This window comes from Hemitrygon akajei, chromosome 11 (assembly GCF_048418815.1).
Source record: "Hemitrygon akajei chromosome 11, sHemAka1.3, whole genome shotgun sequence".
Lineage (NCBI taxonomy): Eukaryota > Metazoa > Chordata > Chondrichthyes > Myliobatiformes > Dasyatidae > Hemitrygon > Hemitrygon akajei.
In genome coordinates, this window is record NC_133134.1 from 79,116,348 (window position 1) to 79,140,364 (window position 24,017).

General features: G+C 51.9%; 1 protein-coding gene across 1 annotated transcript in view; it reads right to left on the reverse strand.

Moving 5' to 3' along the window:
* Positions 1-24,017, reverse strand: part of LOC140735749 (uncharacterized) — a 25,437-nt gene continuing 1,420 nt past the window's right edge. The window contains exons 2-9 of the mRNA XM_073061194.1: positions 20,488-20,692; positions 11,563-11,766; positions 9,952-10,155; positions 8,387-8,563; positions 6,826-7,029; positions 5,746-5,928; positions 2,052-4,718; positions 1-977 (exon numbers count right to left, since the gene is read on the reverse strand). Coding sequence (XP_072917295.1) covers positions 966-977; positions 2,052-4,718; positions 5,746-5,928; positions 6,826-7,029; positions 8,387-8,563; positions 9,952-10,155; positions 11,563-11,766; positions 20,488-20,664 — 3,828 coding nt within the window. The 5' untranslated portion in view covers positions 20,665-20,692 and the 3' untranslated portion in view covers positions 1-965. The remainder of the gene's footprint in view (positions 978-2,051; positions 4,719-5,745; positions 5,929-6,825; positions 7,030-8,386; positions 8,564-9,951; positions 10,156-11,562; positions 11,767-20,487; positions 20,693-24,017) is intronic.

The following is a 24,017-nucleotide window of genomic DNA, read 5'->3' on the forward strand; positions in this document are numbered from 1 at the left end:
CACTGCTCGTTCTGCTTTTGATGCACGGTTTATTGTTTTCGGTCACTTACAGCAATTTTATGTCTTTGTACTGCTGCTGCTAAACAACAAATTTCACATCCCGTAAGATAGTGAAAACAAACCTGGCGAGGAGACGAATTTTTAAGTTAAGAAGCGTCTCATACACTTAGACAAGAGATAAACGGGGTGAATTAAAATATCAAGCCCAGCAATCACTGGAAATACTCAGCAGGTCAAGCAGCATCTGTGGAGAGAGAGAGAGAGCTGATGTTTCAGCTCTCCATTGGAGCAGCCTGTAGTCTTGCTTTCGGGGCTTTACAACTTTTCACATTTTTTCCATTTACTCGATTTGTCCTCGTTTACACGTTGGATTCTGTCGCTGCTGTTGAGCGTCTTTTTTCCCTGCAACTTCCATGGTATTTCTCTGTTTTGTGGGTGCCTGCAGGAAGAAGAACCTCAAGGTTGAAGATGCCATACATATTTCGATAGGAGCTTGAGAGCTGACCACAGACCCCAAGCGTTGAGTGTTTGACTCCATAGATGCTGACTGACCCAGTGTTGCCTGTTCTCATCTCAGCCTCTGTAGCTGTTGACTTTTCAGTTCCCACACTTTCCGGGAAGGAGGTTGGCAGCTGGAGGGGATGAATCCCACACCCCCCCAGCAAACTTTTGTTCAATGGCCCGTGACTCTTCCGAGCCTCGGCTGGGCCAGTGGGCTGAACACACTTCAGAGGGCCAGCGTTCTGAACAGAAGAGTACAAGAGGGCCTCCTCCCGTCCCCAGTTCTCACTGACTCACGAAAGATGATTCCAGACTGCCGAGCGCAGTGTGTCAGCTCAACCAGCGTGCATGGTTGGGAGGGGAGGAAAGATGAGACCCTTGCTTCTATCCCTCTCCAACGTCCACCAACCCATCGGCTCTTGGTCCTTCTCGGCCGTGCGTCCTGCTCCTGGCGTGGCGCTGAGTCAGGGCTCGCCCTGCAGAGGAATAGAGAGATCCCAGGCCAGCAGAGCCAAGCGTGGGGCAAGGTCATGAGCTGTGATCTATGTGTTTAAAAGAAATCTTTGAACTTCGCCCCTCGCACCTTAAATGCAGGCCCTCTAGTGTATGACATTTTAGCCCCAGGAAAAAGATGCTGGCTGTTCAAAGTTCAAAGGAGATGTAGGCACCTGGGTGATGGGGAAGGTAGCTGAAGATGTTTCAGAGGCTCACATTACTCACTGGAGGGAGATGGCCATTATATTGGGAGGAGAGGTTAGTTTAGTTGGCCATTTATAGTTCAGTACAACATGGTGGTCTGAGGGGCTTGTTCCCGTGCTGTATGATTTTGTGCTCAAGGTTACCCAGCCGAGCAGTGCCCATTGCTTGTATGAGCGTGAGTCTTTCAGCCCCGTCCCCGAGGCCCCTCACTCCCTGCTCACCGAGTTGTTCTCAGCCCTGCCTTTGGTTTCCCATAACTAATGAAGCAAAGGCTGAATTTATAAAATGAACTGGAGATGGGACATCCAGGATCTATACTGTGGGCTGTGGAACCCCCTGGTGGGGATGGAGCGCATACCCACTCCCCAAGCCTGGAGGAAGGGCCCTCCCTCCCTCCTCCTCCAAGCCCTTGGTGCTGCATGAGTCCACTCAATACCACTCCCAGGCTCCATCTATGATTCAAGGCCTCCATTAGACACTGGTCACTACTCAGTCTCTCTCCCCCAGCTCTACCAAGATCACAGGGGCTTGGGATGATGATGGAGATCTCTCAATCCTACTCCCAGGCTCTATCGATAATGCTAGGCCTCAGTGCAACGTAATCACCACTCAGTTCAGCTGCCAATCTCTACCGATGACTGTAGGCCTTGGGAAGATGGTAGATACCTCTACCGCAACCAGGCACTATCAATGTCAAAGAACCTCAGTCAAACACTGGACCATACTCACCCCCACTCCCAGGTGCCTGAGATCTGCTGGGATGGAGGTTGGAGATGGAGGCACTTGACACCATTCCCTTACCCCTCCACCCTACCCTTCAAGTTGAACACAGGATAATTCAGAGCTCTTACCCTTCTGCAGGTTGGGGAAGGTCGCTGGTAGTCTAGAACACTCTCATACAGGTTGGCATCCGTCTCCACAGAGTCAGGGCGTACTGCACTCCGTCTTGGTGAGCCCGAGCGTCCTGGGGGGCATGGGCGCAGCCGGCTCTCTGGTGGCCTGGGAGCTGGTCTCAGGCTTGTATCCAATGGACCAGGGACCCGCCTCAGGTCAGTGTCCTGCAGGCTGGGGCCCGGTCTCGGGATGTTTTCCAGTGGGCCATGCACTCGCCTCGCTACGCTCTGTGATGGGACAGGGACTGGTCTCAGCCCTGCATCCAATGGGCTGAGGTCTACTCTCTGGGCTGTATCTGCTGGCCCGGGACCTGATAGAGTGTTCTCCAATGGGCTGAGGCCTGGTTTCGGGCTTGTACCCAGTGGGGCAGGGACTCGTCTCAGTGCTTCCTTGGGTGGGTTGGGGACAGGCCTGGACATGACCTCTGGAGAGCCTGGCCCTGGGCTTGGCCGAGTACCCAAAGACCGGGGAACTGGCCTGGGTTGAACCTCTGGGCGGGGAGTGGGCCTCGGAGCACTGGGCAAGGCCCCGTACACTGCATTGTCAAGCTGGGGCGCGGGGCCACGGCGTCTCCGCATTGGCTGGGCGTAGATGGGTGGAGCAGCCTCCCCAGACCGGGGACCGTGCTCAGGCCCCGGTGCTTGCTGAATGGCTGGATCAGAAATAGCAGACGGCTTGGCAGGAATGCGGGGTCGCGGGCTCCGGCCAGTCTTGAGGTCAGGATTCTCTGGTTGTGGGGAGCCAGGGTCAGAGGTCTGGTTGATGGGCCTCAGGCTCTGATCAGAATTTGGTCGAGCTGTGGTGTCAGAGGTCAGCATAGCAGGCCTGAGATTTCCCTCGGGGTCAGGCAGTGGCTGGGCTTTTGGGCCCGTAGGTGTTGGGTTCCATTCAGGCTCTGGCAAGGCCCGGACCATCTGGTCAGAGGTCAGGTCAGCAAGGCTCAAGCTCCAATCAGCCTCTGGCATTGGCTGGGTTTTGGATTCAGAGGTCAGGTCAGTAGGCATCACACTTCCTCTAGGGTCAGGCAGTGGCTGGGTTTTGGGGTTAAAGGTCAGGGCAGCTGGCCTCAGGCTCCCCTTGGGGTCAGGGAGGGTCCTAGTTTTGGTGTTGAGGTCAGGGTTAGGTTCGGCAGGGTCTAGCAAAGGCCGGGCCGTCGAGTCAAATGTCAGGACATCAGGCCTCAAGCTCCAATCAGGTTCTGGCAAAGGCCGGGCCACCAGGTCAGAAGTAGGGGCAGCTGGTCTGAATCTCCCCTTAGGGTCAGGCAGTGGCTGGGTTTTGGGGTTAAAGGTCAGGTCAGAAGGCCTGAGGCTTAAATCAGGGTCTGGCAAAGGCCGGAATGTGGGCTCAAAGGTCAGGGCAGCTGGCCTCAGGCTCCCCTTGGGGTCAGGGAGGGTCCTAGTTTTGGTGTTGAGGTCAGGGTTAGGTTCGGCAGGGTCTAGCAAAGGCCGGGCCGTCGAGTCAAATGTCAGGTCATCAGGCCTCAAGCTCCAATCAGGTTCTGGCAAAGGCCGGGCCACCAGGTCAGAAGTAGGGGCAGCGGGTCTGAATCTCCCCTTAGGGTCAGGCAGTGGCTGGGTTTTGGGGTTAAAGGTCAGGTCAGAAGGCCTGAGGCTTAAATCAGGGTCTGGCAAAGGCCGGAATGTGGGCTCAAAGGTCAGGGCAGCTGGCCTCAGGCTCCCCTTGGGGTCAGGGAGGGTCCTAGTTTTGGTGTTGAGGTCAGGGTTAGGTTCGGCAGGGTCTAGCAAAGGCCGGGCCGTCGAGTCAAATGTCAGGTCATCAGGCCTCAAGCTCCAATCAGGTTCTGGCAAAGGCCGGGCCACCAGGTCAGAAGTAGGGGCAGCGGGTCTGAATCTCCCCTTAGGGTCAGGCAGTGGCTGGGTTTTGGGGTTAAAGGTCAGGTCAGAAGGCCTGAGGCTTAAATCAGGGTCTGGCAAAGGCCGGAATGTGGGCTCAAAGGTCAGGGCAGCTGGCCTCAGGCTCCCCTTGGGGTCAGGGAGGGTCCTAGTTTTGGTGTTGAGGTCAGGGTTAGGTTCGGCAGGGTCTAGCAAAGGCCGGGCCGTCGAGTCAAATGTCAGGTCATCAGGCCTCAAGCTCCAATCAGGTTCTGGCAAAGGCCGGGCCACCAGGTCAGAAGTAGGGGCAAAGGGTCTGAATTTTCCCTTAGGGTCAGGCAGAGGCCGGAGTTTGGGATCATTCGTCAGGTCGGCAGGACACAGGCCTTTGTCAGGGCCTGGTATTGATTGGATCCTGGGATTGAATGTCGTGCTAGCAGAGTCCAGTGGGAGTTGGGCCACAGTGTTAGAGGTCATTGCCATGGCAGGCCCCCGGGTGGGGTCGGGTGTGTAGTAGTTGGTGCTCCGTCCCAGCCGTGGCTCCAGCTCTGTATACTGGTGGCGGGTCTCCCGTCTGCCCGGGCTCCCATCACCACTGCCCCGCGTCCCCTCGCCTGGTTCAGCGTAGGTGTGTGTCCCTCCCGATGCCCAGCGAGGCCCTCGGCCCGGTGCCAGATCTGGCTCTGTATAAACATGACGTTTCGGCTTCTTCACTGCGGTGTTGGTGGCCGTGGGCGGCCTGGGCACCGGGCGGCTAAGGAGATCCCTCACCCGCCGCATTTCGTCGATCTGCCATGGAAGGAGGGTTGAGGTCAGGGACCGTTTCAATCACGCACTCCTGTGACGCCAATCCCACGCCATGGTAACACCCTGCCCCACTGACCCCCTGCCCATTCCAGGCCAGAATGCAGCACAGGAGAGAGGTCCAACTGGCACGATGGATTCCATCTCCAGTCTCCAGTGACATGGGATTGTCCTGCACTCAAGCTCCAGGCCCTGTTTATCTCCTCCTCGCACCAGGACCCTGCCTTGAGTTACGAGATCAGGCCGTGCACTCGGGAGTGAGAGTGCCAGTGCAGGGTTGAGGTCCCTCCTAGCAGGCCAGAGGGCGAAGACCAGGACTGGAAAGGTCTGTTTTCCCTCCCCACAGCCACCGGCTCACACCCAGCATCATCCACAGGCTTGACTTTGGGCCTGGGGGAGGGGAAGGCCAGTTGTCTGTGGCCGGGATTGGCCGGAAAACCGCTCCGGAGACCTCAGGTTCGAGCTGACTTTCTCTGCTGAGTCTGCACGTGCAAGGAGGTGGTGGGGAGGAGGGGTTGTTATCCAAGCTGACCAAAGTCACTTCCTGCGTTTGCCCACGTTTGGCCCATCCGTATCCTTCTAAACTTTTCCAATCCGTAAGTGCCCCTTCCTAAGAATCCCCTCGATGTTGTAATTGCGCTCTCCTCTAGCTTGTAGACTGAGCAGTGCGGATTGAGTAGTTTGAGAGTTTGGCATCTCAGTAGAGCTCAGAAGGATGGGGGGCATTGGTTGGATCTCATTCAAACCTCCCAGACACCTAAAGACCTCAACGGATCAGACATGGTGAGGATGTTTCCATTATTTGGAGAGTCCGGGATCCGAGGGGAGACTCTGAGGGCTTATCTTAGGGAGTGGGAGGTGTCCACCATGGAGTGGGACAGCTGGAGAGAGGGAGGCGAAATGGGGGAAATGGGCAAAGACTACAGGGAATACTGGGGACGCTCCAGGAAGGTCAGGAGTTATTACTTAGCTTTTCTCAGGAATCTTGGGGTGGATTAGGAAGGGCCCTTACCTCCTGATAGTGACTGCTGTTCCCAGCCACATCCTCCCCCTGGAGTCGAACGTTCTCTGTTGCTCTGGGGTCACTGTTCAGCAGTTCTGGCCGCCTCGGAGCACCGGCCCGTGCACCTGCTTCCTGGCTGTTCTGCTTCTTCCTCAGGATCCCAGGAATCTCCTCGTAATGTCCTTCGGAGTGCTGGGGACATGGCAATGTCAAGTAATCTGTTAGTGTTCCCCTTTCCCAGCCCCACTCCCAATTCTCCCAGCAGGATTGGAGGGTTGGAAGGGCCAAATTATTACCTTCCATTCATCAAAACAGGCCCTTTGGCCCACCCAGTCCGTGCCAACCACCAACCAGACATTTACATCCATCCCCATTTCATTCTCCCCCCCCCCCCCGGGGCAATTTAACCCCTCATCCACACACTAGAGGGGCAATTTACAGCATCCAGTTAATCCACTGACCCCATACGTCGCTGGGAAGTGGGGGGGGGGGGGCACCCAGGAGTTCTCCACAGAGGAAGGGTCGGACAGAGCGTGTCTGTGGAGGAGGCGGACAGGATTGTAATTTACCAGATCCCAGACCAACAGGGTAGGTGCGGAGAAGGTTCATCTCCTGGATGGAGCTATCTGGAGAGACTGGGTCTGTGTTCTCTGGAATTAGACATTAATTGGTAACATGATTAAGTCACAGAGTCAGACAGCACAGAAACAGGCCTTTGGCCCAACTTGAGCCAGTCCCATTTGCCAGTATCCCTCTAAATATTTCCTCTCTGTGTGCCTGACTAGGTGACTCTTAAAGGTTGTGATGTACTCGGCACGAGGCAGTGGACTGAGGTGGACAAAATTATGGCAGTTAGAAAGATGAAAGGGAGATACTTATTGAAAGCTTCCAGATACTGAAGGGCCTGGACAGAGAGGATGTGGAGAGAGTGTGTTTCCTTCCATCAGAGTGCCTGGGATGTGAGGGCATGGCCTAATCAGGGAGTTGGAAATCTCAGCCAGAGAAAGTCAGGAGGTGGGCAAAGGGGCAGAGATGCTGTTTCTGAACTTTTCTTGAGAGTGTTAGGGTGGGGGGGGGGGTGCTCCTTACCTCCTGATAGTTGCTACTGTTCCCGGCCATGTCCTTCGCTCCCCAGAGACCTACGTTCCCTGTGGTTCTGGGGTCGCTGTCCAGCGTTACTGGCCCCTTGCATGCCTCTGACTGCCCAGGAACTCCGGCCCGTCCTCCCACTTCCTGCACACTCCGCTTCCTCCTCAAGATAATGGGAATTTCCTCATAATGTCCCTCAGGACGCTGGGGACAGAACAAGGGCAGGTTATCCATCGGTGTGATACATGTGGAGACAGGCCCTTCAGCCCATTTAGTCCTTGCTGACCACAGCATCCTCCCTGCTGGTTCCAGTTCCCCGTCCTCAGTCCGTAACCCTCCAAGCCCCTCCCCTCCATATACCTATCAAAATGCCTCTCGTGTTGCAATCTGGGTTAGGCAATTCACAATGCAACACTTAACTAATCAAAGTTTGCACATTGCACAAATCACAATGTAATTATGTTGATCCCAGGCCAACAACTTAAAACATGAATTCGACTGTTCCCTCTGTACCAATACTCTCTCAGACCACTTTTCCAATTTATAACGCCAAATTAGAGGATCCCCATTTGGCTAAATTTTTCTCTCAGTCCCTGGCATGGAGCTCTTCCTTGCCATACTCCGTGTCTGGAGATCTCGCCACTTTGTATTGAAGCCCTTCATTCTTACAGTCTTCCCTCATTGTTTGATGTTGCTTTTAGTCTCGTAGGCTCGAGGTTATCTGACTGACCTGTGTCCGACTCCCATTGGGCCGGGTCATTTTACTGCCCTACTGCAAGTGACAACTGTTAACTAATGTCTCTGTTCCGAACCGGCCAGTTATGTCAGGCACAAACTCCCCTCTTCATAAACCTGCGTATTCAGTCGTACCAAAGAACACCTCACAACTAACTTCTTAAATGGAAATTATTTTGAGACCAGCAGATTATCAGGAGGATCACTGTGTTCATTTTAAAGTATTTCAATGGAACTATTTCTGAGCAAAACTAGTCCCAAGACAGCTCACAAAAATGAAAATTACGCAATAGCTTCACAAAATGGCGGCCTCCATTCCTTCAAGCACATGCCAAGAACAAAAACATCTGGTTTGTCTACTTCCCCCATCCTTAACCCATTTGAGTTCAATGTTTTCTTCCATATTTTAGTCCCTTCGTGGCCAACATCTTGACCACTTCCTCCGGTGGCTCTTTCCAGGTTCCCACTACCCTCTGTGTGAAGAATTACCAATAAGGTCTCTTTGAAATCTCTCCCCTCTTATCTGTGTATCTGTGCTGTTGAGTTTGTAGCCTTAGCCCTGGGGTAAAGACTACGACAACCCACCTTCCTCATACCCAGAAGATTGTACTGACAACAGACTGGTAGAGCATGTGAAGGAGAGGGTGTTTCCATCATTCAAAGAGACTGGGATCTGAGGACACAGCCTAATTCAGGGAACAGAAAGTCTCATCCAGGGGTGGGATGGTTGGAGAGAGAAGTGCAGAGGGCAGATGCCACAGAGCTATCAGTCCAAGAAAACTGGATCTCCCCTAGAAATCTTGAGGTGAAGTAGGAAGCTCCTGACCTGATAGTGACCACTATTTCCAGCTGTGTTCTCTGTGGCTCCGTAGTCATCGTCTGGCGTTCCTGGCTCCTCAGACGCCTCTGCCTCCCCAGGAACTCTGGTCCGTCCTCCTACTCCGTGGCCACTCCGCTTCCTCCTCAAGATATCGGAAATTTCCTCATAATGTCCCTCAGGACGCTGGGGACAGAATGAGGGCAGGTTATCCATCCGTGTGATACATGTGGAGACAGGCCCTTCAGCCCATCTGGTCCATGCCAAACATGTCAGTTTCCTGTCCTCAGTCCGTAACACTCCAAGCCCCTCCCCTCCATGTACCTATCAAAATGGCTCGTGTTGTACCCACCTGGGCCACTTCATCTCGCTCCTCTCTGTGTAAAGACATTACCTCTCAACTCACTTTGAAATCTCTTGCCTCCATCTTGTATCTTTGCCGTTGAGTTTTGGAGCCCCCGCCCTAGGGTAAAGACTGTGACCATCCACCTTCCTCATACCCCTCATGAGGTCACCGCTGAATCTCCTACACTCCAGGGAATAAAGATCCACCCTGGCCAAGCTCTCCACTCGCTGTGTCAGGTCTTTGCTCTAGGCTGTACCCTCATTACACATCCTCCCCAGCTTGGCAATGTCTTTCCTTTAGGAGGGTGACCAAAACTACACTATACCACCTCCATAGATGCTGCCTGACCCGCTGAGTGTGTTGCTCAAGATTTCCAGCGTCTGCAGAATTTCTTTTGTACAAGTGCGGCCTCACCAACGACTTAGACAACTGCAACGTAATGTCCTTCCTCCTAAACTAAACGGCGTGACTGAAGAAGGCCAGCGAGCTAAACCACCCTGTCCACTGGTGTGGCTTCTTTCAGTGAACTGTGCTTTTGTATTCCCAGGTTCCCCTGATCCACAACCCTCGTCGGAGCCCTGACATCCACTGTCTAGATCCTACCCTGGTTTGAATGTTCTAAATGCACCACCTCACACTAATCCAAGTTGAAATCCATTTACCATTCCTCTGCGCAGTTCCCCGACTTATCACCATCTCTTTGTGATTCATTGTAACCTGCTTCACGATCAACCAGACGCCCTAATCTGGTATCAATATTGATGTCATCTAAGGTCCCAACCTAGCTAGTCCCATTTGCTGACATTTGACCTCAATCCCTCTAAACGTCTTCTATCCATCTACCTGTCTGAGTGCCCCATTAAAGTTCTAATTGTACTCAGCTCTGACCTGTGGACTGGGATATCTCGAGCTCCGACAGGTACAGGCAGTGTGTGACATCTCTGGGCCTGTATTTGATGGAGTTCAGGGGGGGGATAGGGGTGGAATCTCATTGAAACCTCCTGGATACAGAAAGGCCTCATCAGAGCAGATGTGGAGAGGGTATTTCCGTCATTCGGAGAGTCTGGGATCCGAGGGATTTCAGGGAGTAGAAAGTCTCAGCCATGGGTGGGAGGGTTAGAGAGAGAGAGAGAGAGAGAGAGAGAGAGAGGTGGGTTGGGTGAAGGGCACCAGGGTCATTACTGAGTTTTTCCTGGGAATCTCATGGATCACTGGGAAAGGTACATACCTCCTGATAGTGAACGCTGTTCCTGGCCACGTCCTCCTCTCCCCAGAGACGTTCGTTCCCTGTGGCTCCGGGGTTACTGTCCAGCCTTCTCGTCCCTTCGGATGCCTCTGTCCCCTTGAGAACGCCGGCCCTTCCTGGCACTTCCTGGCCGCTCCGCTTCCTCCTCAGAACCTCGGGAATCTCCTCATAATGTCCCTCAGGACACTGGGGGAAGGGACGAGGGCAAGTGGTCCATTAATGTTTCACAGTGTGGAAACAGTTGGCCCATTGGATCCATGCTAACCACAGCATCCTTCCTGCTAATTCCCAATGCCTGTCTTTGGTTCATGTACCTATCAAAATACTTTCTAATATTGCACTTGTACCCACCTCGACCACTTCCTCTGGCAGCTCATTCCAGGTACTACTGTCCCTGTATCTTATGGCCCGTGGTGGGTTGTGAGATACCTTCGCCAAGTTGAGACAACTCGAGGAGCTGCATTTAGCATAAGGGGGAAGAGAGTGGGAGGAATTTGAAAGAGACCCTCTTCCCCCCGAGAGGGGTGAGGGGTGAGTAGGTGGAACACACTGCTGGGGAGGCAGAAGCTCTGTCAGCAACAAAGACGTGTCCAGCTGAACACCTAAAACCCCTCAGAGAGCCACACAGCGCTGAAACAGGCCTTTCCGCCCAACCGGTCCGCGCTAATCAAGATTCCCTTCGACATTGAACCGTTTGTCTGTGTCTGGCCCGTTACCTCTCTAACCCTTTCCTATCCAAACATCGATAACAAATTGACCTGGAACTTTGAAGATTAGCTTTGTTTGTTACACGTGGATTGAAACATTGTGACACACAGTGAAACACGTCGTTTGCATCAATAAACAACATGGTCCGAGATGTGCAGGGGGCAGTCCACAGGTGTCGACACTTGTCCAGCGTCAACATAGCATGCCCACGACTTACTAACTCTAACCCTGACCAATATATCTTTGGAATGTGGGAGGAAACTGACAGGGGCACGGGGCAGACATGCAAACTCCTTACAGCCAGTGATGGGGATTGAACCCCAATCATATTTACATCTGGCACTATGCTACCAGGCCTGTTTTTAAAAATATTTCACTTATCAATCTACCTATCTAATCTATTTACTGAGACAGGTTTTATCCCCTGGGCTCCGGACAAGAATCGGTGTTTCTTACAGAACCTAGAACCAGGAGCCGCTGTTTAAGAATGGGATGGGGGTGGGGTGGGGGATCACTGGTTTGAAATGGACAGGAAACGGTGTTTATCATTGCAAAGAGTTTCCTGCCTACGAGGGATATGGAAGCAGAGTCTTTGGATGTTTTCAAGACGTGGGGAGGTGGATTTTGGATCCGTGAGGGAAGGCGGAAGGATGCTGGAGGCTGATCCCATGTCTGAATCTGCCAAGACGTGGGCAAACAGGACTGGAGGGGCCGAGTGTGCTACTTTAGCGATGGAAATTCTCAACTGGGATGGGATGCTGCGAGAAAGGGAGGTAATGCGGAGACCACAGAGGGATATAGAATGCTCGGTATCAGTCATCCCTGAATATTTCCTGGGAATCTCAGAGGGTGGAGAAGTGGGATGGGGGGATGAGGGCTCCTTACCTCCTGGGAGTTGCTGCTGTTCCAGCTTGCATCCTTTGCCCCCCAGAGATGAACATTCTCTGCGGTACCAAGGTCACTGTCTGTCACGTCTGAGCCCTCGGACACCTCCAGACTCCTGGGAATGGCGGCCCGTCCTCCCGCTTCCTGGACACCATGCTTACGCTCCAGGATCTTGTGGATGTCTTCATAATGTATGTCAGGATGCTGAGGATGGGACAAGAACAGGTGAGCCTTCCCCGTCACCCTCAACCATCCTCTCCCGACCCAGTAGTCCACCGGCTTCCCCCAGTGTGGCAGCTGATGGGACAGGAAGGGAGCCTTCCGTTCCAGCTCCCAGCTTGTGAAAGCCAACCCGACAGGAAGGCGCGTGGGCATCTGCACTCCAGTGAAGGAGAGTTCGTCGAACCATCATTCAATGGGATGCTCACCTTCTGAAGGGGAGCCTAGACCTTGCTTCAGGAATGAGGGGTTACCCACTGACTGTGATTAGAGGTATAGGGTCCCCAGTCTTTAGAACATCACCATCCCCGAGAGCTGTGGAAGCCGAGACAGAGCTGGAAGGACCTCTGGGATCAGTTTGCCATTCAGAGGAACATGGAGGGAACTGGTCCTGAGGCCAAAATAGAGTTACCCACCAGAGGAACAACTCGTCCAGCTGAGATTGTCCCATATCCCTCTAAACCTTTCTTATCTGTTGACCTGTCCATATCCCTCTAAAACTTTCTTATCTGTCGACCTGTCCATATCCCTCTAAACCTTTCCTATCCGTGTACCTGTCCATATCCCTCTAAACCTTTCCTATCCGTGTCCCTGTCCGTATCCCTCTAAACCTTTCCTATCCGTGTCCCTGTCCGTATCCCTCTAAACCTTTCCTATCCGTGTACCTGTCCGTATCCCTCTAAACCTTTCCTATCCGTGTACCTGTCCATATCCCTCTAAACCTTTCCTATCTGAGTCCCTGTCCATATCCCTCTAAACCTTTCCTATCCGTGTACCTGTCCGTATCCCTCTAAACCTTTCCTATCCGTGTACCTGTCCGTATCCCTCTGAACCTTCCCTCTCAATGTACCTATCCGTATCCCTCTAAATCTTTCCTATCCGGGTACCCGTCCGTATCTCTCTAAACCATTCCCATCTGTGTACCTGTCCGTATCCCTCTAAACCTTTCCTATCCGTGTATCTGTCCGTATCCCTCTAAACCTTTCCTATCCGTGTACCTGTTCATATCCCTCTAAACCTTTCCTATCCGGGTACCCATCCGTATCCCTCTAAACCATTCCCATCTGTGTACCTGTCCGTATCCCTCTAAACCTTCCCTATCCGTGTACCCGTCCGTATCCCTCTAAACCTTTCCTATCCGGGTACCCGTCCGTATCCCTCTAAACCATTCCCATCTGTGTACCTGTCCGTATCCCTCTAAACCTTTCCTATCCGTGTACCCGTCCGTATCCCTCTAAACCTTTCCTATCCGGGTACCCATCCGTATCCCTCTAAACCATTCCCATCTGTGTACCTGTCCGTATCCCTCTAAACCTTCCCTATCCGTGTACCCGTCCGTATCCCTCTAAACCTTTCCTATCCATGTACCTGTCCATATCCCTCTAAACCTTTCCTATCCGTGTACCTGTCCGTATCCCTCTGAACCCTTCCTATCCGTGTACCTGTCCATATCCCTCTAAACCTTTCCTATCCGTGTACCTGTCCATATCCCTCTAAACCTTTCCTATCTGTGTCCCTGTCCGTATCCCTCTAATCCCTCTAAACCTTTCCTATCCGAGTCCCTGTCCATATCCCTCTAAACCTTTCCTATCCGTGTACCTGTCTGTATCCCTCTAAACCTTTCCTATCCGGGTACCCGTCCATATCCCTCTAAACCATTCCCATCCGTGTACCTGTCCGTATCCCTCTAAACCTTTCCTATCCGTGTACCTGTCCGTATCCCTCTAAACCTTTCCTATCCATGTACCTGTCCGTATCCCTCTAAACCTTTCCTATCCGTGTACCTGTCCGTATCCCTCTAAACCTTTCCTATCCGTGTACCTGTCCGTATCCCTCTAAACCTTTCCTATCCGTGTACCTGTTCATATCCCTCTATACCTTTCCTATCCGGGTACCCGTCCGTATCCCTCTAAACCATTCCCATCTGTGTACCAGTCCGTATCCCTCTAAACCTTCCCTATCCATGTACCCGTCCGTATCCCTCTAAACCTTTCCTATCCGGGTACCCGTCCGTATCCCTCTAAACCATTCCCATCTGTGTACCTGTCCGTATCCCTCTAAACCATTCCCATCTGTGTACCTGTCCGTATCCCTCTAAACCTTTCCTATCCGGGTACCCGTCCGTATCCCTCTAAACCTTTCCTATCCGGGTACCCATCCGTATCCCTCTAAACCATTCCCATCTGTGTACCCATCCGTATCCCTCTAAACCATTCCCTTCTGTCTACCTGTCCGTATCCCTCTAAACCTTCCCTATCCGTGTACCCGTCCGTATCCCTCTAAACCTTTCCTATCCGGGTACCCGTCCGTATCCCTCTAAACCTTTCCTATCCGGGTACCCGTCCGTATCCCTCTAAACCATTCCCATCTGTGTCCCTGTCCGTATCCCTCTAATCCCTCTAAACCTTTCCTATCCGAGTCCCTGTCCATATCCCTCTAAACCTTTCCTATCCGTTTACTGTCTGTATCCCTCTAAACCTTTCCTATCCGTGTACCTGTCCATATCCCTCTAAACCTTTCCTATCCGTGTACCTGTCCGTATCCCTCTGAACCCTTCCTATCCGTGTACCTGTCCATATCCCTCTAAACCTTTCCTATCCGTGTACCTGTCCATATCCCTCTAAACCTTTCCTATCTGTGTCCCTGTCCGTATCCCTCTAATCCCTCTAAACCTTTCCTATCCGAGTCCCTGTCCATATCCCTCTAAACCTTTCCTATCCGTGTACCTGTCTGTATCCCTCTAAACCTTTCCTATCCGTGTACCTGTCCGTATCCCTCTAAACCTTCCCTATCCATGTACCTGTCCGTATCCCTCTAAACCTTCCCTATCCGTGTACCTGTCCGTATCCCTCTAAATCTTTCCTATCCGGGTACCCGTCCATATCCCTCTAAACCATTCCCATCCGTGTACCTGTCCGTATCCCTGTAAACCTTTCCTATCCGTGTACCTGTCCGTATCCCTCTAAACCTTTCCTATCCATGTACCTGTCCGTATCCCTCTAAACCTTTCCTATCCGTGTACCTGTCAGTATCCCTCTAAACCTTTCCTATCCGTGTACCTGTCCGTATCCCTCTAAACCTTTCCTATCCGTGTACCTGTTCATATCCCTCTATACCTTTCCTATCCGGGTACCCGTCCGTATCCCTCTAAACCATTCCCATCTGTGTACCTGTCCGTATCCCTCTAAACCTTCCCTATCCATGTACCCGTCCGTATCCCTCTAAACCTTTCCTATCCGGGTACCCGTCCGTATCCCTCTAAACCATTCCCATCTGTGTACCTGTCCGTATCCCTCTAAACCATTCCCATCTGTGTACCTGTCCGTATCCCTCTAAACCTTTCCTATCCGGGTACCCGTCCGTATCCCTCTAAACCTTTCCTATCCGGGTACCCATCCGTATCCCTCTAAACCATTCCCATCTGTGTACCCATCCGTATCCCTCTAAACCATTCCCTTCTGTCTACCTGTCCGTATCCCTCTAAACCTTCCCTATCCGTGTACCCGTCCGTATCCCTCTAAACCTTTCCTATCCGGGTACCCGTCCGTTTCCCTCTAAACCATTCCCATCTGTGTACCTGTCCGTATCCCTCTAAACCTTTCCTATCCGTGTACCCGTCCGTATCCCTCTAAACCTTTCCTATCCGGGTACCCATCCGTATCCCTCTAAACCATTCCCATCTGTGTACCTGTCCGTATCCCTCTAAACCTTCCCTATCCGTGTACCCGTCCGTATCCCTCTAAACCTTCACTATCCGGGTACCCGTCCGTATCCCTCTAAACCATTCCCATCTGTGTACCTGTCCATATCCCTCTAAACCTTTTCTATCCGTGTACCTGTCCGTATCCCTCTGAACCTTTCCTATCCGTGTACCTGTCCATATCCCTCTAAACCTTTCCTATCTGTGTCCCTGTCCATATCCCTCTAATCCCTCTAAACCTTTCCTATCCGAGTCCCTGTCCATATTCCTCTAAACCTTTCTTATCCGTGTACCTGTCCGTATCCCTCTAAACCTTTCCTATCCGTGTACCTGTCCGTATCCCTCTAAACCTTCCCTATCCGTGTACCTGTCCGTATCCCTCTAAACCTTCCCTATCCGTGTACCTGTCCGTATCCCTCTAAATCTTTCCTATCCGTGTATCTGTCCGTATCCCTCTAAACCTTTCCTATCCGTGTACCTGTTCATATCCCTCTAAACCTTTCCTATCCGGGTACCCATCCGTATCCCTCTAAACCATTCCCATCTGTGTACCTGTCCGTATCCCTCTAAACCTTCCATATCCGTGTACCCGTCCGTATCCCTCTAAACCTTTCCTATCCGTGTACCTGTCCGTATCCCTCTAAACCTTTCCTATCCGTGTACCTGTCCGTATCCCTCTAAAACTTTCCTATCTGTGTACCTGTCCGTATCCCTCTAAACCTTTCCTATCCGTGTACCTGTCCGTATCCCTCTAAACCTTTCCTATCCGGGTACCCGTCCGTATCCCTCTAAACCATTCCCATCTGTGTCCCTGTCCGTATCCCTCTAATCCCTCTAAACCTTTCCTATCCGAGTACCTGTCCGTATCCCTCTCAACCTTTCCTATCCGTGTACCTGTCCGTATCCCTCTCAACCTTTCCTATCCGTGTACCTGTCCGTATCCCTCTAAATCTTTCCTATCCGTGTATCTGTCCGTATCCCTCTAAACCTTTCCTATCCGTGTACCTGTTCATATCCCTCTAAACCTTTCCTATCCGGGTACCCATCCGTATCCCTCTAAACCATTCCCATCTGTGTACCTGTCCGTATCCCTCTAAACCTTCCATATCCGTGTACCCGTCCGTATCCCTCTAAACCTTTCCTATCCGGGTACCCATCCGTATCCCTCTAAACCATTCCCATCTGTGTACCTGTCCGTATCCCTCTAAACCTTTCCTATCCGTGTACCTGTCCGTATCCCTCTAAACCTTTCCTATCCGTGTACCTGTCCGTATCCCTCTAAACCTTTCCTATCCGTGTACCTGTCCGTATCCCTCTCAACCTTTCCTATCCGTGTACCTGTCCGTATCCCTCTAAACCTTTCCTATCCGTGTACCTGTCCGTATCCCTCTATAACTTTCCTATCCGTGTACCTGTCCGTATCCCTCTAAACCTTTCCTATCCGTGTACCTGTCCGTATCCCTCTAAAACTTTCCTATCCGTGTACCTGTCCGTATCCCTCTAAACCTTTCCTATCCGTGTACCTGTCCGTATCCCTCTAAACCTTTCCTATCCGTGTACCTGTCCGTATCCCTCTAAACCTTTCCTATCCGTGTACCTGTCCGTATCCCTCTAAACCTTTCCTATCCGGGTACCCGTCCGTATCCCTCTAAACCATTCCCATCTGTGTCCCTGTCCGTATCCCTCTAATCCCTCTAAACCTTTCCTATCCGAGTCCCTGTCCATATCCCTCTAAACCTTTCCTATCCGTTTACTGTCTGTATCCCTCTAAACCTTTCCTATCCGTGTACCTGTCCGTATCCCTCTAAACCTTCCCTATCCGTGTACCTGTCCGTATCCCTCTAAACCTTCCCTATCCGTGTACCTGTCCGTATCCCTCTAAATCTTTCCTATCCGGGTACCCGTCCGTATCCCTCTAAACCATTCCCATCTGTGTACCTGTCCGTATCCCTCTAAACCTTTCCTATCCGTGTACCCGTCCGTATCCCTCTAAACCTTTCCTATCCGGGTACCCATCCGTATCCCTCTAAACCATTCCCATCTGTGTACCTGTCCGTATCCCTCTAAACCTTCCCTATCCGTGTACCCGTCCGTATCCCTCTAAACCTTTCCTATCCGGGTACCCGTCCGTATCCCTCTAAACCATTCCCATCTGTGTACCTGTCCATATCCCTCTAAACCTTTTCTATCCGTGTACCTGTCCGTATCCCTCTGAACCTTTCCTATCCGTGTACCTGTCCATATCCCTCTAAACCATTCCCATCTGTGTCCCTGTCCGTATCCCTCTAATCCCTCTAAACCTTTCCTATCCGAGTCCCTGTCCATATCCCTCTAAACCTTTCCTATCCGTTTACTGTCTGTATCCCTCTAAACCTTTCCTATCCGTGTACCTGTCCGTATCCCTCTAAACCTTCCCTATCCGTGTACCTGTCCGTATCCCTCTAAACCTTCCCTATCCGTGTACCTGTCCGTATCCCTCTAAATCTTTCCTATCCGGGTACCCGTCCGTATCCCTCTAAACCATTCCCATCTGTGTCCCTGTCCGTATCCCTCTAATCCCTCTAAACCTTTCCTATCCGAGTACCTGTCCGTATCCCTCTCAACCTTTCCTATCCGTGTACCTGTCCGTATCCCTCTCAACCTTTCCTATCCGTGTACCTGTCCGTATCCCTCTAAATCTTTCCTATCCGTGTATCTGTCCGTATCCCTCTAAACCTTTCCTATCCGTGTACCTGTTCATATCCCTCTAAACCTTTCCTATCCGGGTACCCATCCGTATCCCTCTAAACCATTCCCATCTGTGTACCTGTCCGTATCCCTCTAAACCTTCCATATCCGTGTACCCGTCCGTATCCCTCTAAACCTTTCCTATCCGGGTACCCATCCGTATCCCTCTAAACCATTCCCATCTGTGTACCTGTCCGTATCCCTCTAAACCTTTCCTATCCGTGTACCTGTCCGTATCCCTCTAAACCTTTCCTATCCGTGTACCTGTCCGTATCCCTCTAAACCTTTCCTATCCGTGTACCTGTCCGTATCCCTCTCAACCTTTCCTATCCGTGTACCTGTCCGTATCCCTCTAAACCTTTCCTATCCGTGTACCTGTCCGTATCCCTCTATAACTTTCCTATCCGTGTACCTGTCCGTATCCCTCTAAACCTTTCCTATCCGTGTACCTGTCCGTATCCCTCTAAAACTTTCCTATCCGTGTACCTGTCCGTATCCCTCTAAACCTTTCCTATCCGTGTACCTGTCCGTATCCCTCTAAACCTTTCCTATCCGTGTACCTGTCCGTATCCCTCTAAACCTTTCCTATCCGTGTACCTGTCCGTATCCCTCTAAACCTTTCCTATCCGGGTACCCGTCCGTATCCCTCTAAACCATTCCCATCTGTGTCCCTGTCCGTATCCCTCTAATCCCTCTAAACCTTTCCTATCCGAGTCCCTGTCCATATCCCTCTAAACCTTTCCTATCCGTTTACTGTCTGTATCCCTCTAAACCTTTCCTATCCGTGTACCTGTCCGTATCCCTCTAAACCTTCCCTATCCGTGTACCTGTCCGTATCCCTCTAAACCTTCCCTATCCGTGTACCTGTCCGTATCCCTCTAAATCTTTCCTATCCGGGTACCCGTCCGTATCCCTCTAAACCATTCCCATCTGTGTACCTGTCCGTATCCCTCTAAACCTTTCCTATCCGTGTACCCGTCCGTATCCCTCTAAACCTTTCCTATCCGGGTACCCATCCGTATCCCTCTAAACCATTCCCATCTGTGTACCTGTCCGTATCCCTCTAAACCTTCCCTATCCGTGTACCCGTCCGTATCCCTCTAAACCTTTCCTATCCGGGTACCCGTCCGTATCCCTCTAAACCATTCCCATCTGTGTACCTGTCCATATCCCTCTAAACCTTTTCTATCCGTGTACCTGTCCGTATCCCTCTGAACCTTTCCTATCCGTGTACCTGTCCATATCCCTCTAAACCATTCCCATCTGTGTCCCTGTCCGTATCCCTCTAATCCCTCTAAACCTTTCCTATCCGAGTCCCTGTCCATATCCCTCTAAACCTTTCCTATCCGTTTACTGTCTGTATCCCTCTAAACCTTTCCTATCCGTGTACCTGTCCGTATCCCTCTAAACCTTCCCTATCCGTGTACCTGTCCGTATCCCTCTAAACCTTCCCTATCCGTGTACCTGTCCGTATCCCTCTAAATCTTTCCTATCCGGGTACCCGTCCGTATCCCTCTAAACCATTCCCATCTGTGTACCTGTCCGTATCCCTCTAAACCTTTCCTATCCGTGTACCTGTCCGTATCCCTCTAAACCTTTCCTATCCGTGTACCTGTCCGTATCCCTCTAAACCTTTCCTATCCGTGTACCTGTCCGTATCCCTCTGAACCTTTCCTATCCGTGTACCTGTCCGTATCCCTCTGAACCTTTCCTATCCGTGTACCTGTCCGTATCCCTCTGAACCTTTCCTATCCGTGTACCTGTCCGTATCCCTCTGAACCTTTCCTATCCGTGTACCTGTCCGTATCCCTCTGAACCTTTCCTATCCGTGTACCTGTCCGTATCCCTCTGAACCTTTCCTATCCGTGTACCTGTCCGTATCCCTCTAAACCTTTCCTATCCGTGCAAATGGGGCCAGCTCGTGCAGGTAACTTGGCCAATGATTGGATGATACCGGGAGCGATTGAGAAGGTATGGATTAGAAAGGTCGAAGGGCCATAGTTGGGGCAGGCAGGGTGTTTGAGTGTTGGAGGGTGTGAGGCACCTGGCATTTGTGTGGATGGTTGCATACCTCCCCCAGAGTAGCTTCATGTCTGCTTCAGTGGACAGGGTTTTCCTGGCTGTTGTCAAGGTGTCTGGGGGTGAAAAAGGGCAGGAAATCGCTCAGAGACTCTCAAAAAGGGCTGTTCTCACCCAGCATAGCCAAAGGTCCTGACCGATCCCTCTCCCCTGGGCTGGGGCATGTACCCTCACCTGTGTAGATCCCTGCCGTTCCTCACCTCTCTCTGGGTCCATCTGCCTGGTGTGGTGCTCTCCGAACTGCCCAGTGACCCTGGACCTTCCTTGGGGGTGTCTCCAGGCTCTGAATCTGGATCAACATTCTCCGATGGCCGGGGGAACGTCGTCAGATCCTCCTCTCGGCCTCTGGGTGCTCTTAGTCCGATGCAGGATCCCATCGATCTCCTTGTAATGCCTCTCTTGGTGCTGGGGGATGGGGGAGATGGACATACCCTTCATCATTGTCGTGTATCGCTCCACCCTCTCCCCCAGTCCAATCCCTCTCTGTGAGAGCCAGGTCCACCTTTTCCCCTTTACCCAACACTCCCAGACAAGTTACACACATCCAGCCCAACCAAGATCCAGTCCCATTTGCCCAGGTGTGCCCCATATTCTTCTAAACATTTCCTATCTGACCACCTTCTGGGAACCCCCAGGTTCCTGTTAAATTCTTCCTTCTTCATTTTAACACACACTAAATGCTGGAGGAACTTAGCAGGTCAGGAATTGAATTGAATTGAATTGACTATTTCTTACATCCTTCATATAAATGAGGAGTGAAAACCTTTATGTTACGTCTCCATCTAAATGTGCAATTTATAGTAATTTGTAATAAAGAGTTTGTACTGGAGAACAGCATCTATGGTGGGGAATGAACAGTCAACATTTCAGGCCAGAACTCTTCATCAGGACTGAAAGGAGGGGGGAGAGCCAGAGTAGGAAGATTGTGGGGGTGGGGGGGAGGTGTACAGTCTGGGAGGTAATAGTGAAGCCAGGTGAGGGGGAAGGTGGGTGGGTGGGGGAGAGGGGATGAAGGGAGGAGCTGAGAGTGAAGGGATAAAGGGCTGAAGAAGAAGGAGCCTGATTGGGAAGGAGAGTGGACCGTGGGTTACAGGGAAGGAGGGGGGTGACAGGCACTGAGAAGAGAAGAGCTGAGAGGGGAGTCAGAATGGCAAAAGAGAGAAGGTGGAGGGCAGACGAATGACTGGAACCTAGAGCTAACGATGTTCATGCCGTCTCGTTCACTTTGAACCTCTGCCATCTAGTTGTAATTCCCCAATCCTGTGAAACAGATTTTCACTGACTCTTGCTATACATGACAGGAATAATAATAATAAATATTCTTTATTTAATTAATTAATCAATCAATCAATAAAAAAGGGGAAAAAAAATGACCAATTGACATTCCCATAGTGAGAACAAGACTCTGACTCTCCACCATCCTGATTTTGTCCTTCCTCAGCTTCCTCCGCTCCAGGGAGAACAGACCCAGTCCCTCCCATCTCTCTCCATAACTGAAACTTTCCATCCTAGACAACGTCCTGGACAATCTTCTCTGCACCCTCTCCAGTGCAGTCACCTCCATCCCAGAGCCTGTGACCGGAACTGCACACGGTGCTCCAGCCTTCCCAATGGTTTATAAAGTTAGACCATAACCTCCCTGCTCTTGTATTCTGTGATACGGCAAATGCAGGCAAGTTCCCGTACACCTTCCTCACCCCCTGATCTGTGCTGCCACCTTCAAGGATCCTTCGACCTGTACACCGAGGTCCCTCTGTCCCTCAGTACTCCCTACCGTTTACAGTGTGTGTCCTACCCTCATACACCAAGGTCCCTCTGTCCCTCAGTACTCCCCTACCGTTCACAGTGTGTGTCCTACCCTTGTACACCGAGGTCCCTCTGTCCCTCAGTATTCCCTACTGTTCACAGTGTGTCCTACCCTCAAACACCGAGGTCCCTCTGTCCCTCAGTACTCCCTACCGTTCACAGTGTGTGTCCTACCCTTGTACACCCAAGTCCCTCTGTCCCTCAGTACCCCCTACCGTTCACTGTGTGTCCTACTCTTGTACACCGAGTTCCCTCTGTCCCTCAGAACTCCCTACCATTCACAGCGTGTGACCTACCCTTGTACACCGAGGTCCCTCTGTCCCTCAGTACTCCCTACTGTTCACAGTGTCTCCTACCCTTATACACCGAGGTCCCCCTGTCCCTCAGTACTCCCTACCGTTCACAGTGTGTGTCCTACCCTCATACACCAAGGTCCCTCTGTCCCTCAGTACTCCCTACCGTTCACAGTGTGTGTCCTACCCTTGTACACCGAGGTCCCTCTGTCCCTCAGTATTCCCTACTGTTCACAGTGTGTCCTACCCTCAAACACCGAGGTCCCTCTGTCCCTCAGTACTCCCTACCGTTCACAGTGTGTGTCCTACCCTTGTACACCCAAGTCCCTCTGTCCCTCAGTACCCCCTACCGTTCACTGTGTGTCCTACTCTTGTACACCGAGTTCCCTCTGTCCCTCAGAACTCCCTACCATTCACAGCGTGTGACCTACCCTTGTACACCGAGGTCCCTCTGTCCCTCAGTACTCCCTACTGTTCACAGTGTCTCCTACCCTTATACACCGAGGTCCCCCTGTCCCTCAGTACTCCCTACCGTTCACAGTGTGTGTCCTACCCTCATACACCAAGGTCCCTCTGTCCCTCAGTACTCCCTACCGTTCACAGTGTGTGTCCTACCCTCATACACCAAGGTCCCTCTGTCCCTCAGTACTCCCTACCGTTCACAGTGTGTGTCCTACCCTCATACACCAAGGTCCCTCTGTCCCTCAGTACTCCCTACCGTTCACAGTGTGTCCTACCCTTGTACACCGAGGTCCCTCTGTCCCTCAGTATTCCCTACCGTTCACAGTGTGTGTCCTACCCTTGTACACCCAAGTCGCTCTGTCCCTCAGTACCCCCTACCCGTTCACTGTGTGTCCTACTCTTGTACACCGAGTTCCCTCTGTCCCTCAGAACTCCCTACCATTCACAGCGTGTGACCTACCCTTGTACACCGAGGTCCCCCTGTCCCTCAGTCCTCCCTACCGTTCACAGGGTGTCCTACCCTTGTTCACCGAGATCCCTCTGTCCCTCAGTACTCCCTACCGTTCACAGTGTGTCCTACCCTTGTACACCGAGGTCCCTCTGTCCCTCAGTACTCCCTACCGTTCACAGTGTGTCCTACCCTTGTTCACCGAGATCCCTCTGTCCCTCAGTACTCCCTACCATTCACAGTGTGTCCTACCCTTGTACACCGAGATCCCTCTGTCCCTCAGTACTCCCTACCGTTCACAGTGTGTCCTACCCTTGTTCACCGAGATCCCTCTGTCCCTCAGTACTCCCTACCGTTCACAGTGTGTCCTACCCTTGTTCACCGAGATCCCTCTGTCCCTCAGTACTCCCTACCGTTCACAGTGTGTCCTACCCTTGTACACCGAGATCCCTCTGTCCCTCAGTACTCCCTACCGTTCACAGTGTGTCCTACCCTTGTTCACCGAGATCCCTCTGTCCCTCAGTACTCCCTACCGTTCACAGTGTGTCCTACCCTTGTTCACCGAGATCCCTCTGTCCCTCAGTACTCCCTACTGTTCACAGTGTGTCCTACCCTTGTTCACCGAGATCCCTCTGTCCCTCAGTACTCCCTACCGTTCACAGTGTGTCCTACCCTTGTACACCGAGATCCCTCTGTCCCTCAGTACTCCCTACCGTTCACA